Source organism: Podarcis tiliguerta (assembly GCF_965153285.1).
Source record: "Podarcis tiliguerta genome assembly, chromosome: 12".
NCBI lineage: Eukaryota > Metazoa > Chordata > Lepidosauria > Squamata > Lacertidae > Podarcis > Podarcis tiliguerta.
The window spans coordinates 28,824,330-28,840,274 of record NC_139545.1 but is presented as its reverse complement, the minus strand read 5'-3'; the positions used below and the strand labels follow the sequence as shown (position 1 = coordinate 28,840,274).

General features: G+C 41.5%; 1 protein-coding gene across 6 annotated transcripts in view; it reads right to left on the bottom strand.

Annotated features, from left to right (window-relative positions):
* The window catches only part of DGKB (diacylglycerol kinase beta), a 323,351-nt gene that overhangs the window by 98,910 nt on the left and 208,496 nt on the right, over window positions 1–15,945 (bottom strand). For all 6 annotated transcript variants that reach the window (XM_083405386.1, XM_083405389.1, XM_083405387.1 and 3 more), the window contains one exon: window positions 4,025–4,089. In XM_083405386.1, coding sequence (XP_083261512.1) covers window positions 4,025–4,089 — 65 coding nt within the window. The remainder of the gene's footprint in view (window positions 1–4,024; window positions 4,090–15,945) is intronic.

The following is a 15,945-nucleotide window of genomic DNA, read 5'->3' as shown; positions in this document are numbered from 1 at the left end:
GGTGCTAGACTTCAAGGAACATGTTCTCATAGTCCCAAAAACCTTGTATCACCACAATTTCAGCTTCATCTACAGCTGCTTCAGAAACCACACCCATTTGCCATACTTCAGATTCTTTGTCCATCTGGCTTCTTCATGTATCTCATAAAACATCTATTCATTTATTTAATTATTTAATGTCATTATGCACTGCTTGAATGTAGGCCTCCCAGTTGGTTAACAATAAAAACAATGAAAACTCAATGAAAACAGTAAAAAGAGCAACCACTGGAATATTAAAATAGTGAGCATGTTAACAAGCAACAGCAACTACCAGCAAACACAACTAATAATAATAATAATAATAGTAATAATAATAATAATTTTATTATTTATACCCAGCCCACCTGGCTGGGTTTCCCCAGCCATTCTGGGCAACTCCCAACAGAACACTAAAAGCAGAATAAAACATTAAAAACTTCCCTAAACAGGGCTGCCTTCAGATGTCTTCTAAAACTACCTCCTCTTCCAAGATTCTCCTAAAAAGGAAGGTCTTAATGTGCCTATGGAAGCTGAGAAGGAGTTTCCTATGCACTATAAATTATGCTCCCTCCAGCGAGAAAGTCCTATTCCACTTCACTTCAGAAGCCAGGAGCATCAGGGACACGGCCTCTAGATCAGGCATAGGCAAACTCCGGCCCTCCAAATGTTTGGGACTACAATTCCCACCATCCCTAGCTAACAGGACCAATGGTCAGGGATGATGGGAATTGTAGTCCCAAACATCTGGAGGGCCGGAGTTTGCCTATGCCTAGACTAATATGGAAAGGGGAAGTCTTTCAACTATCATGGTTCCCAAATAGGGTGGCAAAGGCCATTTAAATCCCCCAAACCAGGTCAACAACTAAACTGACCCGGAGAATCGAGGGAAATATCCCAGGAGCAGCATGCCAGTGAAGAGCATGGCGAAAGTGGGCAGGGCCACAGAAAGGGATTCCACAAACACATATCCAACCATGCAAGCAAGGAGGAATTGTCACAGTTCAAAGATACATTCCAACCAGACAGAAGCTCTTAAGGAGAGCCTGGAGCAGTGCCAGCAAGGAGTGTGGCCTATGGAGAGTAGCACGACTGGCGGACAGAGCTGAAAGCAAGATAGAGAGGCTGGCAGGGGTACGAGGTGCAGAGGTGCCAGCTTGTGAGGGCCATGGGGGGGGGGCGCAACGTCTCACGCAGGACACCAGGGTGTCAGAAGGAGCCAAGAACATGGCAACTGTGTGGTTTCAATGGCTGGCAGCCCCTCTTCTTCCGCCTCCTCTTGGCACTGCCACTGGTGGGAGGTTGATTCGAACCTGGGGGAAGGAGCCAGTCACTGGAGCTGTGCCATGGTTGGCTCCATGTTTCACCTCTGTGCTCTTTGAACACTGGGGCCCTGGACCCTCCCACCCAATATGGGGCGGGGCAAAAGGGCTCAGCCCCCAAGAGTTGGTGCCCCTGGTGAGGTGCATTTGTCCTCTGGGCCTCAGGTTTGTCTCCCCTGTGTTTGTCCCTTAAAATAATAATAATAATAATAATAATAATAAAATTTTATTTATACCCCGCCCTTCCTGGTTCAAAAACTGGGCTCAGGGCAGCTAACAACAAATTTAAAACACTTAAATTATAAAAGGAGCATAAAATACAGTATAAAAACATGAATAACAATAAAATTCAAAAATCAATTTAGGGGAAATAAGCTTTAGATAATCCCCAGGGCTAGCTGGCTGAATTGGTCCTACTTGGGCCAGCGAAGAGGCCAGGGGAGAATTAGCTGTGGGGTCTCAGAGCGGGTGATCTTCATAAAAGGGGAGGAGGAGGGAAGAGAAGGGAAATAAATGATCAGGCTGAATTCAAATTAAAGGCCAGGTTGAATAGCTCGGTCTTACAGGCCCGACGGAAGGAGGTTAAATCCTGAAGGGCCCTAGTCTCATGGGACAGAGCATTCCACCAGAGCCATTACTGAAAAGGCCCTGGCCCTGATGGAGGATAGTCTGGCTTTCTTAGGGCCCGGAATCTCTAAACTATGGTTATTCATGGACCTTAAGGTCCTCTGCGGGGCATACCAGGTGAGGCAGTCCCGTAGATTTAACACATCAAACCCTGCTTACATAAATGCTAAGAATCCTTCAGAATTCCCATGAGTGCTAGCTCCATTCACCACAGCAATTGTGACAACTGGGGGAGGTAGGCTAGTCTGCCAAGTCTGCACTTTTTAGGATCATGCTTTCTGTTACAAAACCCCTACCCACTTCCCAATGAAAAATTGGGGAAATAAAATAAAATGAGAAACTATGTGTACTTACTAACCCTTCCTACCTACCTCCCACCCCAAATGGGGAAACCCAGCCAGATGTGTGGGGTATGAATAATAAATTATTATTATTATTTAATTTTAATATAATTTATATTATATTTATATAAATAACCTTTGGAGCACAGTTCATGTGAACAACTCCCCCAACCCATCCCGAGGAACTTGTGTAAAGCTTCGTTTTTGCAGATTTCACACATTTTTTTTAGGATTCCTAACGACAGGACTATATTTGTAAAACGGCATTCAGCGGCTCTTGCGATGAGTATGAAAGAGGCTCCACAAGTATGTGAGTAGAAGCAAAACATAAGGATTCACAGCTGCAGCTGCCTAATAAGTGTTCTGCAATGCCTAATGGCAAAGTGTCAACTCAAATACCACACAGTGCATCATCATCTCTATCACGCTGGTCTTGAGAGGCAAGCATTTTATATGCCAGAGCAGTTTGTTATTTAGAATGGTACCTACTTCGGTTACAATATCGGAAAACAACTGATATTACTGGGGGGGGGGGGGGAGCCTATATGTGAAAAGTTCATATAGACAGAAAGTGTTTGACGCAATCTGCCACCAATACTAGCGCAAAGAAAGCATGCTGGATCTGTCATCATTTGTGCTTCACATCCTCAGAGCAGTGGCGTAGCGTGGGGGGTGCAGGGAGGGCCGGCCGCACCGGGCGCAACATCTGGGGGGGGGGGGGCGCGCTCGCACTTGCAGCTCTCTGCCCCTACCTGGCTCACTCACTCTCTCTCACTGCAGTGCTGGCTGTGCGAATCCGATCCGAGCCGCTGGGTCGCCGCCCACTGTGGAGGGGAGGGTGCGAGGCGTGCGGTGCGGTGCGGAGAGAGAGCGAGGGACTATCTGGGGGAGGGACAGTGCAGCGGGGGGGGGTGGCGCAAATTACTTGCCTTGCCCCGGGTCGCTGCCCACTGTGGAGGGGAGGGTGCCAGGCGTGCGGTGCGGTGCGGAGAGAGAGCGAGGGACTATCTGGAGGAGGGACAGTGTAGGGGGGGGGGCAAATTACTTGCCTTGCCCCGGATGCTGACAACCCATGCTACGCCACTGCCTCAGAGTTGTCTATTCCACACACAATGCTGTACCTTTTTCTTACAGAGGTACCTGTTTTTGCTTGCTAAGGACACACTTCACTTGCTGCTCCCCTTGCCGACTTGAATAACTTGAATCTCTCCCCCAACCCCTTTATAAAGATCTTGTGCCGAGATGTCTTGCTGGTCACCTATACATATTTCTATAGAAGAAGCTAATCACAATTATTTCATGATCCTGGAGCTTGGATATTTCACAATCCTAACTCAAACCCCATCCTTCTCTTTTCCCCGCCCAAGTTGGCTCTCATTTATCTCATTGTGCATGGGCACAATACAATTTATAAGGACTAAAAAGAATTAGAATCCACTTCAACATTTCCAGAAGGAGGAGGGGGGAAAAGGAAACATGAATGGGTACATGCAAAGATCTGTTCCAGGGAAGTGAGGGGAAAACTGAAAGGAAAAGTGACAAGAGTGCTGGTGAGGACACACCTTAATGAAAGGTGTACTGATGTTGTGGCCAGTGACACTATTCCATTCATGATAAATTCATAACTTTCTTTGTCATGGCAGATGCTTCTTCCCCATCTGTGGAAAAAAACCAGCCTCTCTTGCTAGGTAAGGTGTATGTGTATAGGGGTCTCACCTGCTGTTGAACTTCTCTGGGTGTTTTTCTCGCATGATGTGAAACCTGTGAGCAATTGAAGCATCCTAGGGGAGAAAAAGAAGAGCAGATATCTCATTTTTTTTTGAAATGCAAAATATTGTAAAATATTGTTGAGGTTCTTTTAACCACATGAGACAAAAGACTCTCTGGGCACAATTTAGTTAGGAAATTTACACGCCAACTTTGAAATGAGCGAAACTCAAGAAAAATAGCTTCCAAAATAAAGTTGCCAAAATGCGCATCACAATAACTTCTCTGCATATAAAAATAATAAAGTGCACCATAAGAATATAATGAATCACACTAAAACTTGTAAGCGGCAATGAAATCCAAACCACTGTTAAATCCCAGGGCACATTATGAAGGCACAAGAAGCCTCCTAGGTAGAGGGATAGGAGAGAAACAAATAAACCTATTTCAACCTGGTGCCTAAAATTTAACCGGATTGGTGCAATGTAAATATGCCTCAGGAAAAAGATCCAGAATCGGGCTGCCACCCCTAAGAAAGCTTTATTCCTGCTTGACCCTCAAGCTGGTGGCACCAGGAGGAGGACCTCTGATGATGGTTCATAAGGAAGCAAGGTTTCTTCTATAGCAGGGATGAGAAACACTTGGATCAGCAGAAACTTCCATTTTTGCAAAGCACAGTTGTCAGATTAATTAAAATTAGGCGCATGGTTGTGACCATCATGGATGCCTGGTCCAGTACCAGGCTAGACCAAGAGGTAGTGTGTGTGTGTGTGTGTGTGTGTGTGTGTGTTGCTATTATCCACAGAAGCACCATCTCCTATACTAGAAAACCTCTTGATCTTGAAGATGCTGCTGGTCCATCAAACACCCTGTTGCCCAGTGACATCGCTGGGTGTCAAGATGAAAATAGGTGCAAAGTGGGGCTTTAGAGCATAACAGAGAAAGGGCTTCATAAATGGGGTTGTGAGCCTATACAGCATTACAGCCTATAATTTTGTAAGAAGCAGCATCAATAAATGTAACAATAGGTACTGACAACAAAAGCAAAAAGGCTTAGCCTAGATCTGTGAGCATTTAAATAAAACCCTTTAGTAAGCGAGTGAAATGTTTCTGAACAATGTAAATTACAAAGCATTATTCCGTTACTAAGTTGTGCAGTAAGAGCTGAGAGAATGGATTGCAGAACTATTGACTCTGCATTTAAAAGGTGGGCTTGAGAGTAATGTATCAACTAAAATGATTCTTTATATAATTTTACTGTCATTGCTAACTTCCTGATACCTGTTCTAAGATAATATATGTGCATAAATATACTCTATTGTCAAAGGGATACTTAAATTAGATCAGTAATGACAAAATGGCTTGGCACAGGTAATTAAACGAATTAGTAAAATTTAATGTATAACAGAAGTAGCCAGTATCTAAGCAAACGACACGTGTTCATAATGTTTATATCCCATCTTTCAATTTAAAAGGACTTCAAGAAAACTCACAGCAACACTAACATAGTATTAAAAACCCTTAAACCAACAAAAGCAAAAATCAGTAAAATGCAAATTATTTATTAAAAATAATCAGAAGTAAAAGTGGTATTAAAAAAAAAAAGTTTGGGAAAATAAAGACATTTTAACTTGTCTCTGGTCATACCCACACCAAACATTTCAAGTACTGTACGTGGCTTCAAATGTTCTGTTTATAAGGATAATCATGAAAAATATCTGTGTTTACTCTCAGAAAGAATTTTCTTACACCTAGCAAGTTTGTATGTTTTTTCCCCGCCATCTGACAATGAAAACTGTTAGTTTGCAAGTTTCTTTATCTGTGCTGGCAGCCAGGAAACTTAGAGCTAAATTTGTGGCTCAATTCTGAATGTTCTTTTTGTTTTTGTTGTGTTACAGCTAAACAATAAAATTAAAAATTATTGCTATTACTAACCACAATCTTTGGTTTGGCTAGACTGCTAAATCAGGGATTGTGGTTTATGGCTCCCACCAACACTAGAGGGGGAGTAAATTTACTATGACGTGCAAACCGTGCCAAAATTCTAAGTTTCATTGGTCTCAGTTAGCTGCCAGATGTAGATTAAGACTGAAGTGTAATCACACATAATTTCTGCCTTAATGCCTATATTGTAAGTTCTTCAACCAGTTTTGAATATTTCCTAGAAAATGTAGCAACAGAAGATTTCTGCTTTCCCCCCTTCCCCTCCAGTGAATTTCACTACTATCACATGCTATCTTCTTGTCTTTATCCTCAAAGTGGAAACTGTTAAAACCCATTCCAATAACTTTCTTTTTAAAATAAATATTTGCTATGGCAACATTTGTAAAATAAATATACATAAAATTAAAAACCAGGCTGTCTTGCCAAGCCTCTGACAAAGAAGAATGTGCATTCATAAAAATAGAATGCAAGAAAGAATTAGAGACTTTGCTTCGACTGGGAAAAGTAACCATAGACTACAGCTTTTACAGGAAGTGGAATGGTTTCGATCAACTCAAGTAGACGCTCAGCAAGTTTCAAAGGATGGCATATTTGTACAGTGGTACCTCAGGTTACAGACGCTTCAGGTTACAGACTCCGTTAACCCAGAAATAATACCTCAGGTTAAGAACTTTGCTTCAGGATGAGAACAGAAATCGGGCGGCGGCGGCATGGTGGCAGTGGGAGGCCCCATTAGCTAAAGTGGTGCTTCAGGTTAAGAACAGTTTCAGGATAAGAACAGACCTCCAGAAAGAATTAAGTTCTTAACCTGAGGTGCCACTGTATATAGTATTCAGATGTACCTGTTGTGACAGACAGGGCCTGCCCTACTATTGGGCAAAGTGAGATTATCAGCTCAGGCAGCAGAGACTGGGGGAGAAACACAGGCAACAGCCCTGACTGTTCCTCCTAAGGCCCTTGGCCAAGCCCCTCTGCGGGAGGATAGCACTGTATACGTTAGACAAATTGTTATGGTCTCCCTGCTACAATGGATGAAACTATCTCCCTTCACAACTGTTAAAGTAAGATTCTGCTGCCAATCCACTCAGTTTCTGTAAATGGAATGAGGAGGTGACATCTCCCTCTTTTCACCTCAGGGAGCAAAAGGTCTTGGTCAGCTCTGGTGAGCGATTACAATGAGAGACCCAGATACATTTTGACACCACAGCTTGTTTGTGTCTCTGTTCAGGTGCTTCGTACCTATGAAAACACACGGGAAAACACGGCCCAGCTGACGTATGAGCAACATCAGTCTGAAAAGGGACATTACTACCCGTGTAGGGTTTCTAACATGGTGATGGGAATGCTATTGTTGGCAAAGTGCTTGCTAAGGGTGGGGGACATGTGGCCTCCCAGATGTTGCAGAACTACAATTATCATCATCCTTGATCATTAGCCATGCTGGCTGCGGATGATGGGTGTCGAAGGGCCACAGGTTACCCACCCCTGCAGTAGGGATTGTATGATGCATTGTTCCCTTTAAATTGTTCTGTCAAAAGTGGAAGGTGTGATATAGCCGTGCAGAAACTGCCACTTTGAAGATGGAAATGATTTTCACTTTTATTCTGCATGCCCCGCAAGTTCCCTGAAATGGAGATCTGTTTTGTTTTGCAGAAGGCAAAGGGTTTTGTGTATATCACTAGCAAATATTTGCTGCCGATTCTAAAGATGGGAAGGATTAAACTTTGTGATGGCTTCTCAATTCCTGGACTGGCTAAATTAGCTAGACCACAGAGAGAGAATAATGTATGGGTCTGGGTATATAAATAAAAATTGTTGAATAGAGAGGATGGGTGAAGGGTTAAAGTCAAGCACTTAAGTTGTGAAAATACCTGCACTTTGTAATAAAAGTAGTTCTATACCACACAAATGATTTGCATGCATCTTCCTGCTGAAACACTTTCCTGAATATCTGTTTTGACTAAATAATTTAGATAGGCAAAAACATTTCCCACTGACTTAATACCCAGCTTACAGTATTCAAAAGAGACGCTTATTATTTTTGTCATCTTGACAGTGGAATATTTTGAAGTAAAATGTTACTTCTATTTATTTAGCTGGCACGTTCTATTATGTCATGTAAAGACATTAATTCACAAGTTATTTGAAAAACATTTCAAACATATATCCACAAAAGCTTTCCACTCCTGAATCCTGAAAATAATGTGATTTTAAAGCATTAAGAGTAGAATCTATTGCCTTCACTGACAAGATTGCTCAAAAGGGGGAAAAAGATAGTTTCAATAAGCTAGGCCTGTATTTATTTATTTATTACTGCCAAATGAATTAATAGGGTTTTTAAAATAGAGTATTTTGATGTATTGTATCAAAATCAGCAGGTAAATCTGGGCTTGTACTTGCAGCGCAAAGAGCCAACTTTCATTAGCAAAATCCTCAGCCTATCTTGTAGTGGTGCTGAGACACACGGATTACGTTTTCTGTTCAAATCTTCAGATGATCTCACCCAATCGTTGCCAAACACAATTCAATGTGTAAATGCAAACCTTTAAAGCCTTGACACCTTGGGGACAGAATATCTGAGGGAACAAATCCCATACAGACTTGCCCACAACTAAATAACATTAGGACCCTCCCACCTTGGTGATACAGCAGGTGAGTCAAAGGACAAGTGCCCTAACTCTAGAACTACATATCCCCAGAGGCACATATTGCACCATTGTTGACATCTGGTTGTCAGAGGCAACCTTTTGCACAGGCATTTGCAAAAGTGCTATTTTCTATGTTACTGACATGCTAGCTATATACTGCACTGAGGCTGCTTGATTCATGGAGGGACTATGTTATTTGAATTTCAGTTGTTATGGCATTTTAATGATTGTCTAATGCAGGGTTTCCCCAGCTTGGGTCTCCAGCTGTTTGTGGACTACAACTCCCATCATCCCAACCTAGCAGGACCAGTGGTCAGGGATGATTGGAACTGTAGTCCAAAAACAGCTGGAGATCCAAGTTGGGGAAACACTGGTCTAATGGGATATTTATGTGGAATGTTCTTATGTGATTTTTATTATATATGTAACTCCCCCCCCCCCCTGAACCTCTTGGTGGAGGGTGGGCTTATGAAACAAGTGTTGTGTATAATTTCAAATTATAACTCACCCACATTAGTTCTTGTATAAAACCAATGCATGCTCCAGCAGCTGCATTCAAAGGTTCCCTTACTCCAACAACAGGAGGCCCCTCCAGGGAAGATAATGTTTCAGGGCAACCCAAGGCTTGGGACTTGAGAACTAGGCTCAGGGACAAATACAGGTTTTCCCCATTTCTACAGTAAATTTGCTCCCTTTTCTCTGCCCCACAGGCCTTTACAATGTGATCTGCAGCCTCCAGTCTCTTAACCTAACCCTAAACTGTCCCTCCATGAGTCTAAGGCTTCTTTTGGTAGCTCTACTTTAGAGCAGGGATGGGGGAGAAACTCGATTTAGATCACATTCAAAGCCAAATTTCTCACAAAAAGTGTGTGTTAGTCAAAACTAGACACAAAACTGTGTATATTAGGAGAAATTCTAAAACGCTGAAGAATTTTCATGAGGATTACCAAAAATAAAAAGTAAAGAAATCACAAATTGCTGTAGAAATGTGGGGAACCAAACTTAAAATCGGAAGCAGAGAGAACCAAAATTGACATTCCTCTTTAGAGTTACACATGTAACCTCTTTAACTGTGGTATACTTCCTTATAATCCAGAGTCTCACCTTCAAAATTTGAAACCATATGAAGGGGGTTTGCAAATAATGGTTTCCAAAGAAACTTGATTGGTGTTCATCACCGTTAACATGGGGACACATTAACTCTTCACCAAGAAGGGAAGTGAGCAGGAATTTCGTTCTGGGGAAGACTGGCTTCCATGGTTAAATCTGTGTTGGGTCATATTCACCGGCCAGCCTTAAACAGTGTTTTCCCACGGCTTTATAGTCACTTTAATTTTATCATCATAATCACCCTATCCCTTACATTGATGAATGAAATAAGGGCTGTAAACCACTTTACATGCTCGAAGTGCTATATAATATTAATAGCCATGTAGGGTTTCAATTATGATAACAAAGTGTTGTGCTATAAACACAAATAATTCATAGCAGATATACTTTGGACACCATGTTATTCTTGCTGTGTGACAGGCCTGTCCTATAAAAACACATAACTTCTGGAGAACGGAGCTGAAATTCTGATCTCAAGGCTTGTTCTATTAACATAACCAGAAGTAAATAATGTATATAGCTATTTCAGCACTCAGATTGCTTTGCAATCTATATCTTTTTAATATCCTCACACCAACTCTGTGAAGTAGATTGCAGTTATTATCAGGTCTCAGAAGGGCAAATAAAGCTGGAAGATTATCTGTGCCTGTGGATCAGCCTGGCAAAGTCTGCTGAAGTAGTGATGCAGGTGATCTCGGACCATGCCATGATGGAACCCATACTGTAATCCTGCCAAGTAAATCCACTCCTGAGCCCCTCCAAGTTGCAACAATAATGCCCATAGCCTGAAATAGGGATGGCTATGACTTTAACTAAAAGGACGCGGGTGGCGCTGTGGTCTAAACCACAGAGCCTAGGGCTTGCCAATCAGAAGGTTGGCGGTTTGAATCCCCACGACAGGGTGAGATCCCATTGCTCGGTCCCTGCTCCTGACAACCTAGCAGTTCAAAAGCCTGTCAAAGTGCAAGTAGATAAATAGGTACCGCTCCGGCGGGAAGGTAAACAGCATTTCCGTGTGCTGCTCTGGTTCGCCAGAAGCGGCTTAGTTGTGCTGGCCACATAACCCGGAAGCTGTACGCCAGCTCCCTCAGCCAGTAAAGCGAGATGAGCGCTGCAACCTCAGAGTCGTCCACGACAGGACCTAACGGTCAGGGGTCCCTTTACCTTTTATGACTTAAACTAGGGAGGTCACTGAACTGTGGAAATGGAATCTCTCTCTGGAAAAGCCGCACTAATTACAAGCCAAACCAAACTCTATCAGCCCTGATGAAGTCTTTTTTAATTCAACAAAACTGTGAATAACATTTTTATAATCATTTCTTGTAGGACGGGTTTCTCAAACTTGAGTCTCTGGCTGTTTTTGGACTACAACTCCCATCATCTCTGACCACTGGTGCTGGTTACCTAGGGATAATGGGAGTTGTAGTCCAGAAACAGCCAGAGACCCAAGTTTGGGAAACCCTGCCAAAAGAGGTCATGAATCAAAGGTTAAACTGAGAGTGCAGTTCTGGCAAGTGTAGAACCTGGCTGCTACAGACAGAGATGGGTAAAATTAAGTTTCCCAAGACAGTGTGTAAGTTCCTTGGAGGGACATAGTAAGGGTAAGAACCACAGCACGCTGGAGCAAAATAAGTTCAAATCTTTCCTCAAGCAATATCACAGAAAGAGTTAGAATGACTGTAATTTATGAATTATGAACTGGAAATTGAGCATAATGTGCTCTTCGTCTGTTTATTGTCTAAAATATTACTAGCATTAATTCCTTCCTTTCAAAACCAATGGTTTTACTTAGTGCAAAAGTGCTGTAGGGCTCTCTTTAACTATTTTAAAATCCAGGGATATTACTTGTTTGCAGTAATTTTGCCATTGTTGCATAAATTAAAAATTAGAGAGGTGGCACTCTTAACAAGCTCCCATTTATGCATTTTTCAAAGGATACTGAAATCTGTTAAGCAATTCAAGATTATAATTTCAGCATCTGAAACCTACACAGAGTAATTCAAACAAATGTTATGACATTTAAGATAATGAAACTCTTCAGTAATGCCAGAGTGTCCAACTTCACGTATTAGGAGTCAACAGATGTCCGTATACTGAATTGCCAAAAGAAAAAGTTAGTGCCTATTTTGATTAATACGCCGAATCAGTCCATGGTGTCTCTTTAAAACTGGCATGCATTACTTCAAAACATCTATTCAAAATCCATTCTAGGAAACATAGCTAGACAAAGTGTTCCCAAGACAAAAGGAAAACAATAAAGCACTGTATAACCCTTTTAGCAGCGTGAGCTGCATATTATTGACAGACCATTCATTGCAATCAGCAAATGATTAATTGCAAACTTGTTACTAAATTGACCACCAAAGGAAAAAAAAAAGAACCGAAAAAGAGACAAGCTTCAGTATACTGTTAAAGAGGAGGAAAAAACTTCTGTTAAGAATGATTGGAGTCTTCTTGCAGTGAATTAAATTCTAATCAATACTCTTGTTGACTACACTGTGGCATAATTACTTCCTTAAATAGCATAGGTACCCATTATTGAGGACATTTAAATTAATATTTAACCTAAATGTATTTTTCCCAACTACTGAATCAGCATTTTCAACTTCAACTTTCACAATTAAATGTTCTGTTTATTATCAACTACAAGAGCCATAAGTCCCCGCTCCTAATATCATTCGCTTTAGGAGGAATAACTTATCTACCAACATTTAAGGCCCAACAAAGCACACAGAGACATTTAATTATTTTAATGTAATTTGGTATGTGGGTTTGGCTCTAATGATGGTAATGGAGCAAGCTGAATTGATGCTATATGCAGGATTATTATTTTTACTTCATATAAACTGTTATTATTATTTTTATTTTACAAAGTTTATACAGTAATGCCATTTAATGTCAGTTAATGCATCCAACTAAATTATTGGATCCCCCCCAAAAAAATACAGAATATTTTGGAGATGAACTACATGTCCAGCAGCAAACCTGGGATTATCAGTCCTGTGTGTACCACTGGCATACAAAGCAACATCTGAGGGGCAAATTGACAGACCAATTGGATCTGTGCTTAATCATGCCACTTCTGCAACTTCCTCCAACCACCACCAGTTAACTGGCAAACATACCTTAGAACCCCCACCTGGGAAGTAAGCCAGGGGACAGGAGAAGGAGTGGGAAATGACTAGCTGTGGCTGCAAAAACTGGGATTCTGTCTACCATACGGGGGGAGGGGAGTTCAATTTACATGGCAAGGGTGATGCGTGGGGATGGGAGACAGGACATTCCGCACACAGTACTGTACCTATGTAAACTGAACTCCCCCAGTCCAGCAAACTGCTGTTTGACAGACTGGGGAGAACATGACTGATGGGGAGGATAAAGTGTGTGTGTGTGTGTGTGTGTGTGTGAGAGAGAGAGAGAGAGAGAGAGAGAGAGAGAGATCCCCACACACCATCCCCACATAAACCACACTCTACCCAGACTTCCCCATGCACTTCTTCCTCAAGCGTATGAGAGAGGGAGGGGAAGTATAAGAGAGAATGAATGGCCCAATCACCAGTCCAGCACCAGTCACGGCCACATACAGCCTACCCACATCTGCCTGAGGACCTTGGGGGCAAAAAGAAGAAGGCTGTACACAAAACTGAATTTTCTGCAGTATAATAAAAGCATAGCTGTATAGTGATTCGGTGACATTACCTAGATGTCCAGTGAAAAAGTAGAGATGGGTGAATACTGCAAAGCTTTCTTTGACAAGTTGGAAAAATACTCAAGTCTTGTGGTGGTGGTGAGAAATCTGAATAACTCTGGTTACAAAAATTACCACTTCTTTCTGTTTACATACAAAGTAATTAAACAGCCCCATTAGTGAAGTCTCAATTAGCACACATAGGGCAGGAGCAATATTGAACTGGGGGAAGAAGCCCACAACTCACAGAAAACCCATAGCATTCCCCCATGGCAGAATCAAATTTGGTCTTTCTCTGACACCATGCTAGCTCCTGTAGCTATTTTACTACATCAGCTTACAATGAAGAAGAGAAATCAGAATGAGGACCACCTTTTGAGGTCTGGCTTCCTCCTATTCCCCAAAATGGCCCCATGCAGCATTTTTACTCCACACTCAATGAAAGATAATGGAGCAATCCATGGAAAATGGGAATATTTATGAAAAATAAGAGCTTCTAAGCATGTGTGCCTCATTCTCACCACTGAATAATAATATTGTGTAGCCAGATATTAACAATTAAGGATTGGGCTGCCTAGAAAAAATTAAGCATTGACTGATTGTATCTAAGTTCACATCAGCATAAGCAGTAACGTAACGGTCTAATATAGAGCAAAGACTTTTTATTAACTGAGATACTATCGTATGTATCTGTATCAGGAATCTACATAAATGCAAATTTTAACATTGTCTCCATTTAACGAAGGGCTGAAACATAATATACAGCACTGTAAAATGTCCCAATGAGACTCAACTCTGTGCCAGATTCAGAATATGCCTTGATGGGAATAGTGTTTTCTACTCTCTTTTATTTTCCATGGGATCCTCTTATAATGCTGATACGTAAACCAACAAACCCGACATGCTATGTATATTGAACAGCCTCTCTGCCTACCAGCTGGCTTGGCTGTATGCCTTTCTAATGGTAATGAAGTCACACAGCTGCTAGGACAATCAGCTGGAGTTCAGATCATCTCTGGCTGAATGGATAGTCCTGACTGTTTTCTTATCAGGGACCATTTAAGTTGGTTTTAACAACAGTGTTGGGTTAGATAGGTTTACATGGTTACAGCAAAGTGACTTTTAAAAATGAATTTAGTAGAGCTCAGAAAAGCCACCCTTTCTAGCTTGTAAACGATACTTTGTGCTAATCAATTTATGAAGAATCCCATTCTCTTTTCAAAAAGAAGAAGGGGACTAAAGGATGAAAAGATGAAAAGCAAACTTTTATTCCTTCGAATGAGGCAACACAGATCAGTTCCCCAATGTTTAAGGGACCTCTGAAGAATAGCTCTTTTCAGATTTTCTTATGAATAAGGGATTTGGGGGAAAGGTTGGGGCCATCTACCCCAAAACACCTCTTTTAATGCTCAGCGTTTGTGAAGTTGCAACAGTATTGGTAAATAATGGCATACTTGGCCTGAAAGTTCCAAATTCACAAAAAGACCCCTTTAAATAAACCTGAAATAAAATTGCTTTTTAAAATTGGTACAAAACATTAACTATCATTTTCTCCACCTAGTTTTAAATAGACATTTTGCAAATATCAACAGAACCATGCAATATCCACATTACTACACTAGGGTAATATCCATGGTCTGCTTCATCACTGTTGAAACATTACTATTCGTGATATGACACTGCTTCATATCCTGACTATATATCAAAGGTAGGACCCTCTGACCTGAAAGGCCATATTCAACCTGGCACAGGTCCAAATTTGGCCTACAGGGTCATTTTCTCTGAGACATGCCTACCTGTCCCACATTTGACATCATATCTGGTATTAGTGTGGATCAGGTAAGGACATAGCTGTGTGCTCCTGATGGCTTTTTGTCCAGCTCTCTCTCTTAAACACGGCAGAACACCAACAAGAAACTTCACATTCCACCCCGATACAGCAAAGTCCAGTGACCAAACTATATAAATGACACTATCCACACGGTCAGATGTATTCATCAGATTATTTCCCCCTTTTTCTTTAAAAACATATTTCCTTACAACTTCCTAATTGAATCTACAAATCCTTTGAGGAAAAGAAAGACGATCAGTGCTGCTTTTTCATATCTTAAAATAAAGGACATTGGCAACATCTCTCCTAACAGTGAGATAAATACCATGCCTCCCACAAAACTAAAATATGAAAAATCCACCCACATAAGTGATGTCATACTGACTCAACTAAGCATGCTCAGACTGAACATTCACATTCGGGGGGGGGGGTTAAGTTTCCTAAAGGAAAGTAATTCCATGGTTATTAACCCCTTAGTGTCGGAGGCAATACAGCCTGTGTCAGTCTGCATTCTGGGATAACATCCCGGATCTTTCTGGCTGCAGCTGAACATTTACGCAAGAGTGCAAATTTCTACCACATCCACTAAGATTTTACTCACGGGGCGGCAGGAAACACAGGAAAAGAAATCAAATTTATTCTACATGCCAATTCAGTTCTAAGCCTCTGAGCGGAGAAACAGATCGTTGTGAACTTTCGGTGGTTAGTC